Source organism: Sturnus vulgaris, chromosome 3, assembly GCF_052056855.1.
Source record: "Sturnus vulgaris isolate bStuVul1 chromosome 3, bStuVul1.hap1, whole genome shotgun sequence".
NCBI classification, from domain to species: Eukaryota; Metazoa; Chordata; class Aves; order Passeriformes; family Sturnidae; genus Sturnus; species Sturnus vulgaris.
Window position 1 is genome coordinate 112598217 of NC_142245.1, and position 18073 is coordinate 112616289.

Sequence of the window (18073 nt, forward strand, 5' to 3'; positions counted from 1 at the left end):
AGATAACACAGAAAATAAAGCCTGACTTTTATGCCAAGATGGGTTTGCATTAGCTTAAGGTAGATGAATTAATTCTCATTTACAAGGCTTCTCTGCCAGCTAGCCAGAAAATATCAAGGTAATTAAAACCAATTTGTGAGGTTCTGTCCCATTGCACATTCACTGGGTTTTATCATTGCTGCAAATTGCAGGTGCTTTCATGCCAAGGTGGGACAAGAAGGGGACTTTGCTGCCTCTCTCCTTCCCCATCACTTCCAAGAAAAGCTGGAACCTCCTTGTGAACAGCAGAACATATTTGGAATGCTGGAGGTTAATAAAGGGCCATGTGCAGGATGGAAGGATGTGAAGGACCAGCTCAGTCCCAGCTCAGAGTCGAGTTGAGATCTGGAGCTCTCAGCAATGCAGGAAAAAACACCTCTAAGAGAGAGGAAAAAAAAATCTCTTTCCTTTTGCTTTACCATTGATTTGCAAGGCATTAATTAATTTTGATTATTTATAAGACTGATCAGTTTTTGCAGGCAGCATTTTTTGGATAATCCCTAAACACTTCTCTCACCACAAAATCCTAAAATGCTTTGGGTTGGAATGAACCTTAAAGCTCATCCAGTTCCACCCCTGCCATGGCCAGGGACACCTCCCACTATCCCAGGCTGCTCCAAGCCCCATCCAGGACACTTCCAGGGATCCAGGGGCAGCCCCAGCTTCTCTGGGAATTCTCTTCCAGTGCCTCATTTGTTCTGTCCCAGAAGTTGGACAGTACCTGAGCAGGGGCTGAGCTCTCTGTGGGTGCTCTTAGAAAAAAATAAAATGAGTTAAAATTAGACTAAAATAAATTAGCCCAGCTAATAATTAGCTGTAAGAAACAAAAGCCCAGAGCCACCCTACAACAATTAATGATAATGAGTAAGTGAATCTCTTCCTCTGGGTTTCAACTTTCCAAGGGGATCAGCACCTCCAGACGCCACATCTTCACTTGGCATCTGAGCTTAGCAAACAACTGAGTCCAGTGTGCCCCAGCAGTTTGGAAAATCTGTGTTTTCCAGAGGATTTTGGCCTTTCTTGCCCAAATCCTGCCTCCTTCATTTAATTTCTCCACCCTCTGCCTCACTCCTTCTCTCATTGTGACATCTCCCGTTGGTGCCTGTGTCCACATCAGTGACATGGAGCAGGCTGGCCTCAGAAAAAAAGAATGAAGTGGCAGTTCTGACTTTTATTTTCAAATATCTTCTCTCAGGGTAATTTAGTTGCTATTAAAAAGATGAATAAAAGGAGACAATACTCCAGAAACTCCACCCGTGGTCCAGCCCTGGAACGAGCGACCCTGAGATGTGCTCCAGAGTCCACACCCTCAGTGAAGAAAGGTTTTCCCCTTATGGCTGTTTCCTTCTCAATCCACTCCTGGTAGCTGCAAACTGGTGTTAAAACCCTGTGGTCTGGCTTTCCTCCACTGATGATGCCGACCTGGAACCACTTCATGGTGCTCCAGTAGCTGCAGACCAGGGGTCCCCCGCTGTCCACCTGTGACAGAAGCAGGAATGTTACACCTGGATCCAGCCTCAGGACCCTCAGAGCAGCTGCTTCGCACAGCCTGAGCGGGAAAATCAATCTCTGTCTCAGCTCTGTGAGGATTTGGGGAAGGGGAAATAAAAAAAAAGGGAATTTGGGTTCAAAATTTCACAGCTCAGCCCCGAGACCCTGCAGAATAAATAGATACAGAAGGCAAGGGGAGGAGATCAGTCCCAAGTTCTGGCCCTGTCATTCCCAGCCTTTTCCACATGCTCCTGTGGCCCCAGCAGGATACCTGAAACCTGTCAGCAAGAGACAACATCCCAGAGAGAAAAGGCACATTTGCTGTGACTGCTCACTCAGTCTCCACAAAGCTGCTGTGTGGAGGTGCTGGGTACCTGCCACTGTGAATTTTGGGGGCTGGCAGCCTGAAATTGGGCAGCAGATGAACAATAATCCTGACAAATCCTTCTTGAAGCCACAGTCACTTCCCTGAAAACTTTCCTGCTGTTGCAAGGACAACCACCACTCACCCAGTGCGGGCAAGGCTTCAAACGCAGGTTGCAGCCACGTCAAAAAGAGGATTATTCTCCTGTTGGCTGCTGTAGCTGGAACACCAAGAGCACATCCAGCCCTGGAGTCTCTGCACACAAGCCCAGGGAGAAGAGAAAGCAGCACAAAACCCACCCAAGGCAGGTGCAGCATTTTTCTGAGAAAAGGCTGGGAGAGCTGGGGGTGTTCACCTGGAGAAGAGAAGGATCCAGGGAGAGCTCAGAGCCCCTTGCAGAGCCTAAAGGGGCTCCAGGAGAGCTGGAGAGGGACTGGGGACAAGGGATGGAGGGACAGGACACAGGGAATGGCTTCCCACTGCCAGAGGACAAAGGTAGATGGGAATTTGGGGAGGAATTGTTCCCTGTGAGGGTGATGAGACCCTGGCACAGGGTGCCCAGAGAAGCTGTGGCTGCCCCTGGATCCTTGGAAGTGTCCAAGGCCAGGCTGGATGGGGCTTGGGGTAATCTGGGATAGTGGATTTTTAAGATCCTTCCAAGCCAAACCAGTCTGGAATTCCAGGATATCTTCAGTGTTGTGCAGTCCCTGCTATAAATAAATCTCCTTCTACAGTGGGTTTGAATCTTTTTTCCACCTTTTCTAATCAGCACTTGTGCTAAACAAATTCAATACAAATCCATCTCCCAAGACAGCAAACTTTACTGGGAAATGTTGTCCTTCCCTGTTTGCACCCTACTTTGGGAAACATCTTTGTCATTAATGGATGAAACCCCTTCTGCCAGCAGCTACCCTGAGCTAACACACATTAATTAAGGAGCAAAGAAGGGGCTGAAGTTCCCTGTGCAGCTCATCAGCCCTCGCTGAAGTTTATGGCTGAATTCCCACTCCAGTAGCCAGAGGGTTCTGGTCATTAATATTCTTTTTTTTTTTTCTTTTTTTTTTTCAGCTCAGAATTCATTCAGGAGGTAAAAATTAAGATAAATGCAGAGGAAATATTTGTAGGATAACAGAATATCCTGAGCTGGAAGGGATCAACAAAGCCCAGAGATTTACAAACTCATTTAGGCTCAGATTGTTGAGTCCCAACATAAAACCAACACTGTTTCTTGTTATTACAGCCACGTCCTTGCATCTCAAGCAGTGCTGCTGGACCGTCTTCACACCCAGCATCTAAAGAGGTTTCCCGATCCCATTTCAGCCAAGAATTCCCGTGAAAACCACAGAGGTGACCTTGGAGCCGCCTTTCCTCCTGTTGGGATGAATGAGCATCCAGCAGGATTGCATTGCCGGGGATTTCACTGCGGATCCCTTCGGGGCAGGAAGGGACCAAAGGAATTATCCTGGAGGCTCTGGGAGCTTCCCAAGGGGATAATGAGAGGAGTCTGGAGAGAGGGAGCCCGGGATGCTCCGCTCCAGCTTTTCCCAGCAGAAAAAAAAAAAAAAAAAAAAAAAAAAAAAAAAAAGGAGATTTTGAGCCTCCAACTTAAAGGATCTTAGGATCTTCCTTTCTTCCTTCCCGGGGAGCAGCAGTGAATTCCCGAATTCCCGATGCCTTGTGGCTGTCCCCGCGGGAATTGTCGCATCCAGAGCTGGGAAAGGGCAGGGCAGGGATGCGATCGGCAGAGCCAGAGATCCCGATTTAAACCCTGTCTCAGGCAGCTCCCCTCCCAAACCAGATCTGCTCTTCCCCTCTTTTCCTCCTGAACCACGGCAATTTGGTTCCCTGCCTTGTTGGTGGGGAGATGGGGATGTTTGGGGGATTGCTGATTTAAAACTTGGGCAGGGATGGAGCTCAGGGATGCTCTGAGCAGCCCAGGCAGCTGTCCCAAATCCATTCCCCTAATCCACAAGCCCTGGAACCCAAATCCTGATCTCTTTCCACACGGGCTGAGCTGCTCTGCTTCCTGGGTACAACTCATCATTTCTCTGAACTTCAGCTATTTAACATGAGATTTTATCACAAATTGGGCCAGATCATCCTCTCCGTGTGATAATCTCACATCAATCATTACAGCAGCAGCCCGGATGAATCAGGAGCCTGGTTTTTATAGGACTAAAAATGGAGAAAATTAACTCAGTCCTCGGACAATCCTGAATATCCCCGCATCCACCTTAAGCCTTCAGGAACTCCGGTCCAAGGTTTTCCATCCTTGTGGAGGAAAGGGTGTGGGAGGAGCGAGTTTTTGAGTGCTGGGACAATTATCTCAGCTCTGTGATGCTTCCAGCGATGCTAATTTAATGAACGCTCAGTTTAATGACTCTGAGGATGGAAGGATTAATAAACGCTGCTTTTTCAGACTCCTGTACCCCGGTGCTGAAACGCTCCTGGTCAGCAACACACACCAGATACCTGCTCCTGCTTTTCCCTCTAAGTGCCAAGTTTCTGGATTGGAAAAACCAACCTAAAAATAGCAGCTTTGCTTCTGTTTTTTCATGTTTCTTGTCATGTCGAAGATGAGTGAAAAGCAAGTGTAACAAATCAGATGTGGTGCTGAATTCCTGCCTTAAAGATGTTAATCCTCCCATTAGGAGAGGTGAAAGCAATGATACATTCACTGATAAATAGCTGTGGGTTGTATAAAATCTGTCACTGCCTAACAAGGTGCTTTGTTCACTGAAGCTGACCAAAAATTTCATCTTTTTCACTGCGTCCAAAACCTTTTTTTTTTTTTTTTTTTTTTTTGTGAGCATCAGGAGCCCTTCTGCTGCCTTTAGTGGGCTTTGGATCAAAAGTCTAATCTCTCTTTTACATTTGTATTCGTGTCTGCAGCACAGTCATTGATCAGAACAAACACGTTCAGCCACATAAATCTTCCGAGGTGGGAGAAGCTCTGGGGGTGGGAGAACAACTCATCTGATCCTCATTAGGTGGATGCACAATCCCTGCAAGTCATTGCTGGTTTCATTTTCATGTTGGTGAGCTCTGTGCAAATTGGGGACAATCAGCACTGGGAACAACAGCACTGGGAATAACAACAGTGCCCACCAGAGCTGCTGGAGGCAAAGGCTTTGGCAAATATAATTTTCCCAGTGGTTTCCAGCTGTCTTTAAAGGAGGTTGTGGCATTAGAAATGCAGCAGGTAATAGAGGGCAGCTCACACAAACCCTTTGAGAACCTTCAGCTCCTCTGTGCCTCCATCCCCCGGCTGGAAAATGGGAGAAGATGACCCAAATTCACCCCCTGTGATGTCAGCAGGGCCATTAGTGACTGCAGTGGCACAGACAGTGCAGATGCTTCTGGCCAAAGCCCTGTGGCCCAGACTCCTGTCTCTGTCATCTGCAGAAAGTGCTCAGGGGAGGAGAACCAGGAGCAGGACAAGTGTTTACAGAGCTGTATTTACATCCCAGTGCTTAATGGCCTCAGAGAGATCTTCATCCAGGAAATTGCCTAATTGCTTTTTGAATCCATTTATCCCTTAGGAAGAATACCCACAACATCCTGGTCAGCGACTCCCACAGTTTAATTATCTGATGGAAGGAAAAACGCTTCCTTCTATTTCTTTTAGACCTACAGAAGATCTAAAACAAATCTGTTTTAGGCCTGATAAGGCCACCTGACACCTGTCCTTCACGTGCTTGGAGCAGCAGTGACATGAGGACAGCTCGTGAGTCCTCTCCACGCTGCCCATGAGGCTGGAAATGTCCCCAAATCCCCATCAGCCATCTCTCCTGCCAGCCTCACAGTCTTGCTCTGCTATTCCCTGTGCTGCCAGGAGCTCTCCCATGGCCCTGCTCATCCTTCCTGTTCTGCTTCCCTCCTTTTTCTAAAATTACCACTCCTTTCTCAGATGGAAGGGACGGGAATCACACGCAGGGAGGCTCCCAGGGGCAGTGCCCTGGCACAACACCTTTGTTTTGCCACTTATTCCCATCCTAACAATTCCTAATGCTCTCATTGCCCTTTTGACCTCCCCAGAGCCTCAAGCTGATGTTTTTGAAGGACTACTCATAGTTCTTCTGACACGGTAATAGCTAAATTAGAGCCTATTATGGCCAGTGTACAGCTGGAATTGCTTCTCCATATATCCATTACTTTTTCTTTATCAATAATGAGCTGCAGCTGCTGTTTTAACCCCCAGTCACTCAGAATAACGGGACCTGATGCACCTCTGCACAGAAACTTTTCACTTTGACCACTTTGAGTAACGCTGTGGCATTGGCAAACTTGGTCATCGTGGCATTTTCCCTCCCGGAACATCAAAATTCCTCACATGGATGCCAACAAAACTCTCCCTGTAAGTTCTTTGTTCAGATCCTTTCCACTTCATGGCAGCCCAGCTTCTCCACGAACCCTTGGTGACAAATCTCCTTGCAGGAATTTTGGGAATCTCAGAACATTTTAGATGGTTGAACCACCCTCTTCCACAGGGTTGGCAACTCCTTTAAAGAATTTGGATGTGCCTGTGAGTCACAGCTTCCCTTCAAAGCTGTCATTGAATGAGAAGCAGCTTCTCTGAGTCATCACAGCCATTCCCCACTCCCAGGGCAAGCTGGGATTTTGTTTCCAGCTGGATCCAGAGATGTTCTGCTCCCCACCAGGCACACAAAGCCACGCTGGACTCCCAGACAGCTTCAGTTTGAGAGAGTAAAATCTGTGACCCAAAGGAGACACCCAACATCATCCTCATCATCATCCCAGAGTCTTAGATCGGGAATTAATTTTTCACAGAGGAAAAAATGAAGCCATCAGAGCCTGAATGTGCTCACTTGTCTGCCCACACCATAAAATGATAAAGTGATGAAAGCCCTAAAAACTCATGGGCCACAGGAAAAGTGTTCTGATTCTTGTGAGCTGCACATCAAAGGACCCTTCAGAAGAAAACTGAGGGGACAGCAAATGCACAAACACTTCTCCACTGCTTTGTTCTGGGGCTTCCCAGGACACCTTCCTGCTCAAAGCAATCTGTCCCTTGGGGAAAAGAAACACCTCGTGGTGGTAGCAATAGCTCAGTGATGGGAAATCCATAAGGATGGGGAGTGGATCCCTCTGTTCAATGGGAAAAGAGGAAACAGCCTCACAATGCACCACATTTACATTGAATATTAGGAAAAATGTCTTCACTGAAAGGGTTGTCCAGTGGTGGAGTCACCAACCCTGGAAATGTTCAGAAAACAGGTGGAAGTGGCACCTGGGGAGATGTTTTTGTGGTGGCCTTGGCAGTGCTGGGGGAATGGTTGGACTCGATGATCCCAGAGGGCTTTTCCATCCTCAGTGATTCTGTTATTAAGGTAATAATAAAATAACAAAGTGCTTTTGTGCAGTTTGGACTGAAACGTGGACAGTTGTGACTCCTGGCCCCAGGGAACATTTGGCTGAGAGGCAGAAGGACCTCAGAGCTCCTGTGGATGCTCCCCACCCCTGGAGCCAGACCATCCTTTAACCACCCCTGCTCAGGGATTTTGAGCAGCTTCAGGGTCTGACCACACCATCCTGGTTTGTGCTCTTCCCCTTGAATCCACGACAATTAGCTATAAAAACACAGTCTTCATTTGCAGACTTCTTTCCTTCAAAAAATTATATTTCACAAGTCTTTCTTAGCAGTTTTTGGGGCCACGTTTGGACCAGCAAAAGCATTCAAGACCGTGTGAAAGGATGCCAGAGCTTTTCCAGTGCAAGTGTCAGCTCCCATTGCAGTCACTGGGGCACAGTTTGAGCTGGGAGCAGTGGGATACCAGGGGATATTATGGGATATCTAATAGAGAATTAAATGGAGGCAACTGTCCTGCCTTGGAGTGCCCCCTGTGAGCTAAACCCCTCCAGCTGGATTTCAGTTCATGGCGAGCAATAAACACACATACAGGGCCTGCTGTCATTTTAACAAAGATGCTCAAAACAATCTCAGTGACTCCCATCACCAGGGCTGTTTTCTTCCTGTTGATGGAAAGATGGTTCTGTAGATGCTGATGGTTATAAAAAAGACATTTGTGAAATGTCTGGAAAACCCCACCCAGGTTTGCACAAAACTGCTGCTTTTGCTCCAGCTCTGTGGGGTGAGAGCCCTGAGCATCCCAGAGGCTGAGAAGGGCATTTTCAGAGATGGGACAAGGGGGAATGGCTCGAACCTGGAAGAAAGCAGGGATGGATGGGATATTGGGAAGGAATTGTTCCCTGGGAGGGTGGGGAGGCCCTGGCACAGGGTGCCCAGAGAAGCTGTGGCTGCCCCTGGATCCCTGGCAGTGTCCAAGGCCAGGCTGGATGGGGCTTGGAGCAACCTGGGAGAGTGGAAGGTTGGAACCAGACGAGCTTTAAACCCTTTAAACCCCAACCACTGTGTGATTTATGGCCAATTTGCCCCTTGCTGCAGGCTGTACGAGGGGGTGGATACCTGCAGCCCAGGGCTCAGCTGAGCTGGAACCACCCCACTGCTCTTGGGGGTCACCCAATGATTCCTTCCCCTGGAATCAGAGCCTGGCCCCCCCTTCCTGTGCTGCTGAACTGTAGGTGACCTGTGACTCCAGCTGAACACTCTTTGTCCTAATCACCACATCAGAGCTCCCCCCACAGCCCCTCTGAACTATAATTGGGCCATTTACTGAATTTTGCCTGGGCTGGGAAGGCACTGAAGGAGATATTTGCTTTGTGAGCCCCTTATACTCTAATTATTGTTCAAGTTACCGTTGCATCAGAGCCTAACAAAAGATACTTAAGAAAGCAAGGAATGAGACATCAATCGTGGTTCATGGGGTCATGGAAGAAATGTAGCACACAAAAAAATAATACATAGGCCATCTCCAGTGTCTGTTCTTTAGCACTTGTACCCCCTGAACATCCATTAATGTTAATGTTTATGACTAAATAGAACTATAAGTCAATTACAGCTCCTGGTAGTGTTAATTCCCAGCCAATCCATATATTTGTCTGCAGAACTGCCAGGGAATTGGGATAGAATAGATATTTCTTTTTAAGGGGATGGATTATTTTTTTAAAGTACAAATATTGGGGAGCTCTGCTATTCAATCTCCTTGAGTTATTAGAGGAACATGGTCAGTTATCCACAAATTAGGCTGGTCTGGTATGAGGGCAGCTGGTGAAATGTCTGAGCCTTTTTAATTTATGGCTTTTCTATTCATGGGGTGGCCTCAAGCTGCACCAGGGGAGGTTCAGGTTGGACATCAGGAGGGATTTCTTCCATTATCCCAGGCTGCTCCAAGCCCCATCCAGCCTGGCCTTGGACACTTCCAGGGATCCAGGGGCAGCCACAGCTTCTCTGGGCACCCTGTGCCGGGGCCTCCCCACCCTCCCAGGGAACAATTCCTTCCCAATATCCACATCCTAATATTCACATCCTAATAACCATTCTCCTTTGTCCTGTCACTGTCTCCCTGTGTGAAAAGTTATTCCCTCTATCACAGTTCACAGATTTGGATCCAGATGTGGATCATGTGGACTTACAACCTCAAGTCCAGCAATTTTCCTGCCTCAGCCTGGCTCTGGACATGAAAATACATATCCTGATTCTCAGAAATTCCCAGGAAAGGTTAATATCAGGCTTTTATCTCCCTTGGGCTACAGCTGCTGGAGCAAAGTCAGCATCTCCAGGGCTTGTTCCCTGACCAGGAATCTCTGCCCAAGCTTCTCATCCTTCCTGGCCTCTCCACAGTGACTCGTGGGTGGCTCCTGATCCATGCAAGAGCTGGAGCATGGAAGTCTCCAGGACACATCTGGATGGGCCAGACCAACACCACGCCCAGGGCTGCTCTGTGCCTGTGACAGAGATGAGGATGTGAAGGATTTGGGCACTTTGAAATCACTCTCAGCTGACACAAACCCTGTAATCCTTACAGGGATAGCTTGAGAGGCAGCACAGTGCAGATGGATTGTCCAGTTCAGGGCCCCTCACTGCCAGAAGGACACTGAGGAGTTGGAGCACATCCAGGGAAGGGAACAGAGCTGGGAAAGGGGCTCAGCCTGGAAAAAAGGAGGCTCAGGGGGGACCTTGTGGCTCTGCACAACTCCCTGACAGGAGGGGACAGCCGGGAGGGGTCAGGATTTCTCCCAGAGAACAGCAACAAGATAAGGGAAAAAATCCTCAAGCTGTGCCAGGGGAGGTTTAGGTTGAATATTGGAAAAAATTTCTTTTCTGCAAGGATGGTCAGGCTTTGGAAGGAGCTGCCCAGGGAAATTTGGAGTGCCACAGAATTCCTGGATGTGGCACTCAGTGCTCTGGGCTGGTGACAAGGTGGGGATTGATCATGGGCTGGACTCAGTGATCTTAGAGGTCTTTTCCAACCTAAATAATTCTGGGATTCTGCCCAGTGGTCCCTGATGCATCAGGTTGAGCCCTGTGCTGTGCCAGGCCGTGACCAGGCAGCCTCCTATGGACAAGCCACCAGGCTTCTGACCCAACCTGGTGAGGCCAAAATGTGTTCCCCTGGCTTTAATCAGCACTTCTCAGAAATCCAGGAAACCATCCAGCAGCAAAACACTTCCCCTCCAGCAAATCAGCAAAATCTGGTGGCAAGTCCTGTCACTTGTTTCATCCCTGAAAAGTACAACTTCTATCCTCAGCTCTGGTTTTGTCCTGTTCCCTTTATTCCAGTTTACAAAGCATTCCTGCCTGGTCACAATCCCACTAAAATCAGAGAGATGCTGAATTCTGAGTTTTATCACCCGTGCAAAGGATGTGTGCTTCTGCTGCTTGGAAATCTCACATTCCTACTTCATTCCTCTAAAACCTCTGACATTATTTTGTGGATCAAAACAGCTTCTTCATCAGCTTTCTGAGTCCAGGAGATTCATTTTGCTGGGAACAAGTGCTCCTGCTATTTCAGCAGCATCATTCACCCACAGAACTTCAGGCTAGGCTGGGTTGGGCAGTGCATCCTTTAATCATGTTAATGTTATCCTGTGGCAGGTTTCTTTTTAAGAATTTTTAAAATTTAATTTAATGGAGGTGAAAGTCACTTCTTGGTTGGTTTCAGAGGCAGATGCTGATCAAAAAATAATTTTGCAAAACTTTCCCTCAGAGTCCCATGGTCCTGGTGCCCCCTGTCTTTGCCTAAAGGTCAGAGGATCTCTTTCTGTCCTGGGTGCTGGTTTAATTCCTGGAATGAGCAATTCCTACAGGATGGAGCTGTCCATCCATGTGTCTCCCCATCCAGACCCCTCCAAACCCATGGACATGTATAAAATACAGCTGGGTGGGGCTTGGAGCAACCTGGGATAGTGGAAGATGTTCCTGCCCATGGCACTAGTGGGAACTGGGTGAGATTTAAGGCCCTGTCCAACCCAAACCATTCTGTGATTCCTAGAAAACCATTGCCCAGTGGAGGAGGGAAATCTCAGTCTGGAACCAGAGGCTGCAGGAGAGCCCAGTCCTTGTCAGCGTCTCAGGAGAGGGGTTGGAAGTTGGATGCTATGAAAGAAAAGGTGATTTTTGGCCTCCAGACTCTGTTTGACACCAGGGCAGAGATCCTGGGGGTGGAATGTGTCGTGTGGGAACAGGTTCTGGGTGAGTTTTGCCTCATTTGGGTGTTTGTGTCAGCTCCCTGATATCAAATACTGCTCAGACTGTAATTTAGCTTGAAAAGTCCCTCATTCTCTGTCACCAACACACTGCCACAAGATGTGGCTCATTCTGGCACTCACAGACTAACCAAGCACATTTGGGTCAGAGCCAAGACCTCACCTGAGAAGTTTTTCTAATATTTAACACCCCCAGATTAAACTTCCCTCCCAATTCTTTTGCCTTAAACCTCCTGGACAACCATTCCTGTCTCCTTTCAGTCTGTAACCTGGCCATGAAGAAGACCAGGGACGCTGGTCCCTTTACCTGGCAGCCTCTTCCTCCTCCTCCTCCTCCTCCTCCTCCTCGCTCTGTCTCAGCACACATCACACTCCCCACGAGGTGTGGGATCTGCTCCAGGCATTTCTCCTTGCTGATCAGCTTCATCTGTGTTTTCTGCAGCACATGGAATGCTGCAGCAAATGAAAAGAGAAGGATCAACAAAGCTGCAGAGCAGCTGGAGATTTCCTTTTGGGAAGAATCTCAGCTGGATTTCCAAAGCATCTCAGAGCAATGGGATCTCTGGGCAGAACTGTAGGGTTTTGGGGTCTTGGGAGCATACAGGGGATCCCCAAGTGTTGGCAATCATGAGTTTGTGCTCCTGAGTTTGTCACAGAATCCCAGAATGGTTTGGGTGGGAAGGGACCTTAAAGCTCATCCAGTGGCACCCCTGCCATGGGCAGGGACACCTTCCACTATCCCAGGTTGCTCCAAACCCTGTCCAGCCTGGCCTTGGACACTTCCAGGAATGTCAGACTACTGGGAAACCCCCATAGGGATGGATTTTCCTGCTGGAGGTCTCAGTGATGAGCTGCCCTGCACACCTCGAGTTTTTCATTCATGGATTTTTTGGGAACTCAGCCCGAGGGGCTTTTCATGGGATCCTGAGCAAGCCCCCAAAGATCAAAGTCCACTGAGCTTCCCCCAGAATTCTAATCTTGGAATTAAGGAATCATGGAATAATTGACATTGGAAACAGCCTTTGAGATCATCCAGTCCAACCATCCCAGCTCTGCCAAGGCCACCTCTGCCCCATGTCCCAGGTGCCACATCCACAGGGCTTTTAAATCTCTCCAGGAATGGGGACTCCAGCACTGCCCCGGGCAGTTGTTCCAATGCCCAACAACTCTGCCAGGGAAGAAATTTTCCCTTAATATCCAATTGTTCTCCCCAGGGAGGGATGCAAGGCCATGCCTCACCCAGGGGACCAGCTGGATCTTCACAAAGTGGCTCTTTGGGGATGGCAGCACATAAAGGAAATATCTGCTTTATTCTTCCCTCGGGATGGGAATACAGAAATCACAGCTGGCACCTGCAAGTGACAGAAAGACTGAAAATGTGCTGGGCTACTTGGAAACCTCACTTATTTCACCCACATTTCTGTCTGAAGTGAACCTGAGTCTAAAGGATAAAACTGAGATCTCCAGATCATTTGAAACTCACCCCTTGTTTCATATTTCACTGTGCTAAATCCTCCCAGAACCTTCAGGAAACTGACTCAATGACAAGATGTAAAAGATGGAAAGTTGTCACATCCCTTCTCCAGCTAAGATGGAAGTGCCCAAAGATGAAAATGCTTTGGTGTAGGAATCTCCAGGAAGGTGAAGCCCTTCTGTTATGGAGAGAAGCTGGGGGAGCTGGGGGTGTTCACCTGGAGAAGAGAAAGCTCTGGGAAGACTTTAGAGCCTCTTCCAGAGCCTAAAGGGGCTCCAGGAGAGCTGGAGAGGGACTGGGGACAAGGGATGGAGGGACAGGACACAGGGAATGGCTTCCACTGCCAGAGGGCAGGGATAGATGGGATTTTGGGAAGGAATTGTTCCCTGGGAGGGTGGGGAGGCCCTGGCACAGGGTGCCCAGAGAAGAGGTGGCTGCTCCTGGATCCCTGGAAATGTCCAAGGCCAGGCTGGATGGGGCTTGGAGCAACCTGGGATAGTGGAAGTTGTCCCTGCCCATGGTAAGGGTGGAACTGGATGATTTAAGGTCCTTCCAACCCAAACAATTCCCTGATTCTGTCCCTTTTGGCTTTGCCCCTGTCACACCACACTCAGCCTCTGCTGGATTTCTTCTGAAGCCTCTACCAGACAGAGGGTGGGAGGTGCCAGGGCTGAGCACATCACCACCAATTTTTGGAAGCAGAATCCCTGTCAGCTGAGCCCATACAGCAGCACGAAGCCAATCCCCAGAGCTGCTCCGTGGTTTTTGCACAGAGAAATCCTGCAGAGGGATTCTGCAGCAGCCCCTCTGCTCTAGGAACACATCACCTTGGTAAAATGGGAGAGTTTCACAACTATGAGAGTGTTACTGCTGAGGGAGGAAAATGAAGCCTAAGAAGGAAAATGAAGCCTAAGGAGGAAAATGAGAGGTTTCATGGAAAAAATCAGCAACACTTTGGAGCAGAATAGCAAGGATTCAATGGGATATTCACTTAGTGCATCCTGGGAAGGACCACTCAAGCTCCAAGGCACCCCCTTGGCCTCCCAGTCCTGATTAATTCTTTCCAATAATGAAACAGCTCATTTAGTGACATTTGTTCAGGATAGACATTTTGGGTCACAATCATTGCTGGAACTGCTTTCATTAGGGCTTAAATGAGATCAATTAGCAACAGCAATCTGCAGTCCTAAACGAGTGAAGGAAGGAGTGGCCAGAACCAATGAGTCAATCCAGCTGGATGGAGGCATTAAGCCAAAGACAGACCTAAACCTTCATTTCCTTTAGTCCAGACCATTTTAGATCCAGCCTAACTGGGTGATTCATAAAATATCCCGAGCTGAAGTTGCCCACCAGGATCCCACAAGTGTCCAAGGCCAGGCTGGATGGGGCTTGGAGCAACCTGGGATAGTGGAAGGTGTCCCTGCCCCTGGCAGGGGGTTGGAATAAGATGAGCTTTAAGGTCCCTTCCAGCCATAATAATTCCATGATTCTGTGCTAATTTACCCACCAGGGTGGAGCTTGTCTTAATCTGGGTGCCAAAAAGAGGTCCAAAGTTTGGAGGTGGTGCCAAAAAAAGTCCCAGATTTTGTCCTGGGGGTTTGTTGGTGCCTGGTTCTTGTCCTGAACAGGGAACTGGTGGATGTGCAGAGGCTGGGGAGGTCTGGATGTATTAACCAGCGAGGTGGGGGATGGAACTTTGTCTGGGAAACCCCTCATGGGAGAGAGAACAGCCACTTTAAATGGCTAAAACCCATCTTCCATCAGCAAATGCATCTCCCCCAGCTCTCACCTGTGCTTGTGTTCTCCCAGCCAGCAGCCCAGCAGTGCTGCCACGTGTCCATGTCACACGCATAGGGCAGGCAGGCAGGGATTTTCTCCTTGCTGAACTCGATGGGATTGCTGAGCAGGATCAGGGCAATGTCATTTTGCAGGCTGGTTCTGTTGAATTCCTCGTGCAGGATCAGGCTGTCAGGGTTGTGCTCTTCCAGGGGGAGGTTGAGGTCGACTCCCCCCACTGCCACCGTCAGATCTGGTGGCCTTAAAAACAAATCAGGACATGGTGAACATGAAGGATTTGGGTTATAAAGGTTGGTGCCTCCTCCCCAGAGCAGGGCATGATGGTGACTTAGGCTATAAATATCCAAGGAATTTACCCTCACTCTTAGTAAAGGATGATTTCCAGGGCAGGGAGGTACAGAGGTGGAACGTGAATGCAGCCAGGTTGTAAATAACCCAGTCAGTGGCAAACAGATGGAATGGTCTGGATCTTTTGGATCTCTTGGACCCTGCTGTCCCCAGCCAGCTGCTCCAGGCTGTGCTGCCACACGTCATTTGTCACCCAGCAGCCCTGGCTGTCAGACCTGCCACATTTTGGAGGGGACTCACAGAGGGTTGGACTCTGCCCCTGGACACTGCACGGAGTTGATTTATCCAGAACTTGGTGTTTTAAATTCAGAGTTTCCACGAAGTGAAGGTGTTTGCTGTGTGAAAGCAAAGGTCGTTGGGGGGATACAATGAGCTAGAATGGAATCCATCACCTTTTACAAGGCACTAGAGCAGGTGTAGATGCACAGGAAATGCTCAGGGCCATCAGAATAGCATTAGGGGCACTCATCCAAGGCTGCTCAGGCCATCCCTCAAAGTATTCCCCTTCTGCTTCTCCAGCTTATGCAGATTCCTGCACATTTCTGTGTTCAAAAATTGTTCTCCCCAAAGGAGACAATCCCTGTTTTAAGGGTTCAGCCACACAAACGTGGCACACGACCTTGAGGAGATGCCCATCCTGCACCCACCAGGAGGAACCTCATCCCTCCCTGTGCCTGGGCTGCCCTCCCAGCCCTGGAGCACTCACAGCTCCTTTACAAAGCAGTGGGCTGCAGTTAAAATCCACAGTGCACTGATGATGGTGCCTCCACAGATGTGCTTCCCGTGGCTCTGGATGCTCACGAGCCACGGGAATTCCCCAGGCTTGATGTCTGTCCCTGTGCCAGTCCTCTTGCCAGTCTTCTGGAAGGACTCGTAGGATGGTCGGAGGCCACACCCTGGGTACAAAAAGGGACATTTTGGACACGTTCAGCAGTGTCACAGCCTGTGCTGCTGAAAGGCAGGGGCAGGAAAATCCCCGAGCACTGAAATGGAAATATCCATGGAATCAGAGAAACACAGAATCACACAATGGTTGGGGTTGGAAGGGATTTAAAAATATTTTTTCCAACTCCAACTTCCACCATACCAGGCTGCTCCAAGCCCCATCCAACCTGGCCTTGGACACTTCCAGGGATCCAGGGGCAGCCACAGCTTCTCTGGGCACCCTGTGCCAGGGCCTCCCCACCCTCCCAGGGAACAATTCCTTCCCAATATCCCATCCATCCCTGCCCTCTGGCAGTGGAAGCCATTTCCTGTGTCCTGTCCCTCCATCCCTTGTCCCCAGTCCCTCTCCAGCTCTCCTGGAGCCCCTTTAGGCTCTGCAAGGGGCTCTGAGCTCTCCCTGGATCCTTCTCCAGGTGAGCACCCCCAGCTCTCCCAGCCTGGCTCCAGAGCAGAGGGATCCAGCCCTTGGAACATCTCCATGGCCTCCTCTGGACTCTCTCCACCAGCTCCACCTCCTTCTGCTGTTGGCCCCAGGGCTGGAGGCAGCTCTGCAGGTGGGGTCTCAGCAGAGTAAAGGGTGAGAATGCCCTCCCTGGATCTGTTCTTTGATCTCTCCCAAAGTCTGTGACATCCCTGTCACCTCCCCAAACTTAAACTCTGCCAAGCGCTGCCCAGGAATTTGGGGTGGGAGGGACCATTGACCATGTCCCATAGGCAGGTGGGATAAAATCCTTATTTAGGGAATGGAAGGTGCATCAGTCTGCACCTTTATTCCCTGAGCAGAAGGAACAAGGCCAGGCCCGTTTCACTTACCCACATCTGAATATCCTGCATCTCTTCTGTGCTGAGAATGCTGAGAAACAAAACCTGCCTGGACACTGCTGGTCAGGGAAGCTAAACAGGAGAGGGTAAGGAGCAGCATCTCATTCCATCCTGGTCCAACACTGTCCCACAGCTCTCAGAGCAGCGATGCCCCTGCAGGTGCCTCAGGACATCACCTGCATTCCACATCAACACAACCCAGGTGACATCACAGCAGCCACTCCTGAGTGTTGGTGCAGCTCTTGGATGCTCCTTCCCAAGGCAAAAGCATCACTGAGGGGAAGCTCAGGGATCTCCAGAAGGTTTGTGATTTCCTCTAGCTCTAACAAGGACAGGGCAGAAGTGAAATTCCTGTCTGTATCCCAGGCTAACCTCACAGGATATTGTTGGAGCCCAGAAATCTGGAGTTTTTGAGCTTTCTGTGCTTCCATGCATAGATCCCCTGGAAAACACTGCTCTGGACCTGAAACCTGGGAGAAGATTTGTAAATATGAATAATGAGTTAGAAATCACCAATGTGTCGTGGGTTAGATGTGTGTATTTTCACTTAGTAATGAGTTTTAAATTTGAGGTTTTTACAGTATAGTGGTGGATATGGGACGAGATGGAGAATTTGGGGTAGTGTCTTTTTCTTTGTTCATCTTCTTCTTCTTCCATCTTCTTCACAGAACTCAGGCAGTGACCTTTGGCTGGTCAGTCAATGTCACTCTAAGGGTCGTGGGAATCTATTATTGGGTCAAAAGGATAAATAATGTAAGTGTTAAACTTTTATTGGTGTGTTTAGCTTTAAAAGGCCTTGAAGCAGGCTCAGCTGGGGCCATTTTCCCACTTGTAGCAAGGAGCTAGAAGTGCTGTAATACTTTTTGTAATTTCTAATAAGATATAATAAACATCCAAGCCTGAACACGAGAATCACCTTAATTGTGTTTCTATTAATCCTGGCTCCAAAAGAAAACAGACAAGACAGGTGACAAACCACTAATAAGTGGTGCAAAGCCCAGCATACACCCCCACAGGTATGGCAATGGTGGTGAAGATTTCAAGATCCTTTCCTGGATCTTGAAGCATCTTAGCAAACTTCAGGAGCTGGTCCTGTCTCAGCTTTCAACTTCATCTCTCTGAAGCCTATCATCATATTAATTTTCTCATTTCCTGGTAATTCTCTCTCCAGTTGGACCATGCCTGGGGTGTTGACGTGAATGTAC

General features: G+C 48.8%; 1 protein-coding gene across 1 annotated transcript; it reads right to left on the reverse strand.

Annotated features, from left to right (window-relative positions):
- Positions 1-1209: 1209 nt before the first annotated feature.
- On the reverse strand, positions 1210-17743 carry LOC106859327 (serine protease 55). The gene is made up of 5 exons (XM_014886487.2): positions 16860-17743; positions 15808-15997; positions 14746-14993; positions 11790-11935; positions 1210-1518 (listed from the first exon to the last, which is right to left on the reverse strand). Exons 1-5 carry the CDS (start codon positions 16966-16968, stop codon positions 1231-1233), a joined length of 981 nt encoding a protein of 326 aa, XP_014741973.2. The 5' UTR covers positions 16969-17743; the 3' UTR covers positions 1210-1230.
- Positions 17744-18073: the final 330 nt, after the last annotated feature.

Excerpts from the sequence above, each read along its gene's own strand:
- LOC106859327 (XM_014886487.2), bottom strand. The coding sequence starts at position 16,968 with ATGCTGCTCCTTACCCTCTCCTGTTTAGCTTCCCTGACCAGCAGTGTC. Across the intron at positions 14,994-15,807 it reads CACTGCTTTGTAAAGGAGCT|GCCACCAGATCTGACGGTGG; the intron begins GTGAGTGCTCCA and ends TTTGTTTTTAAG. Across the intron at positions 11,936-14,745 it reads CTGGGAGAACACAAGCACAG|CATTCCATGTGCTGCAGAAA; the intron begins GTGAGAGCTGGG and ends CATTTGCTGCAG.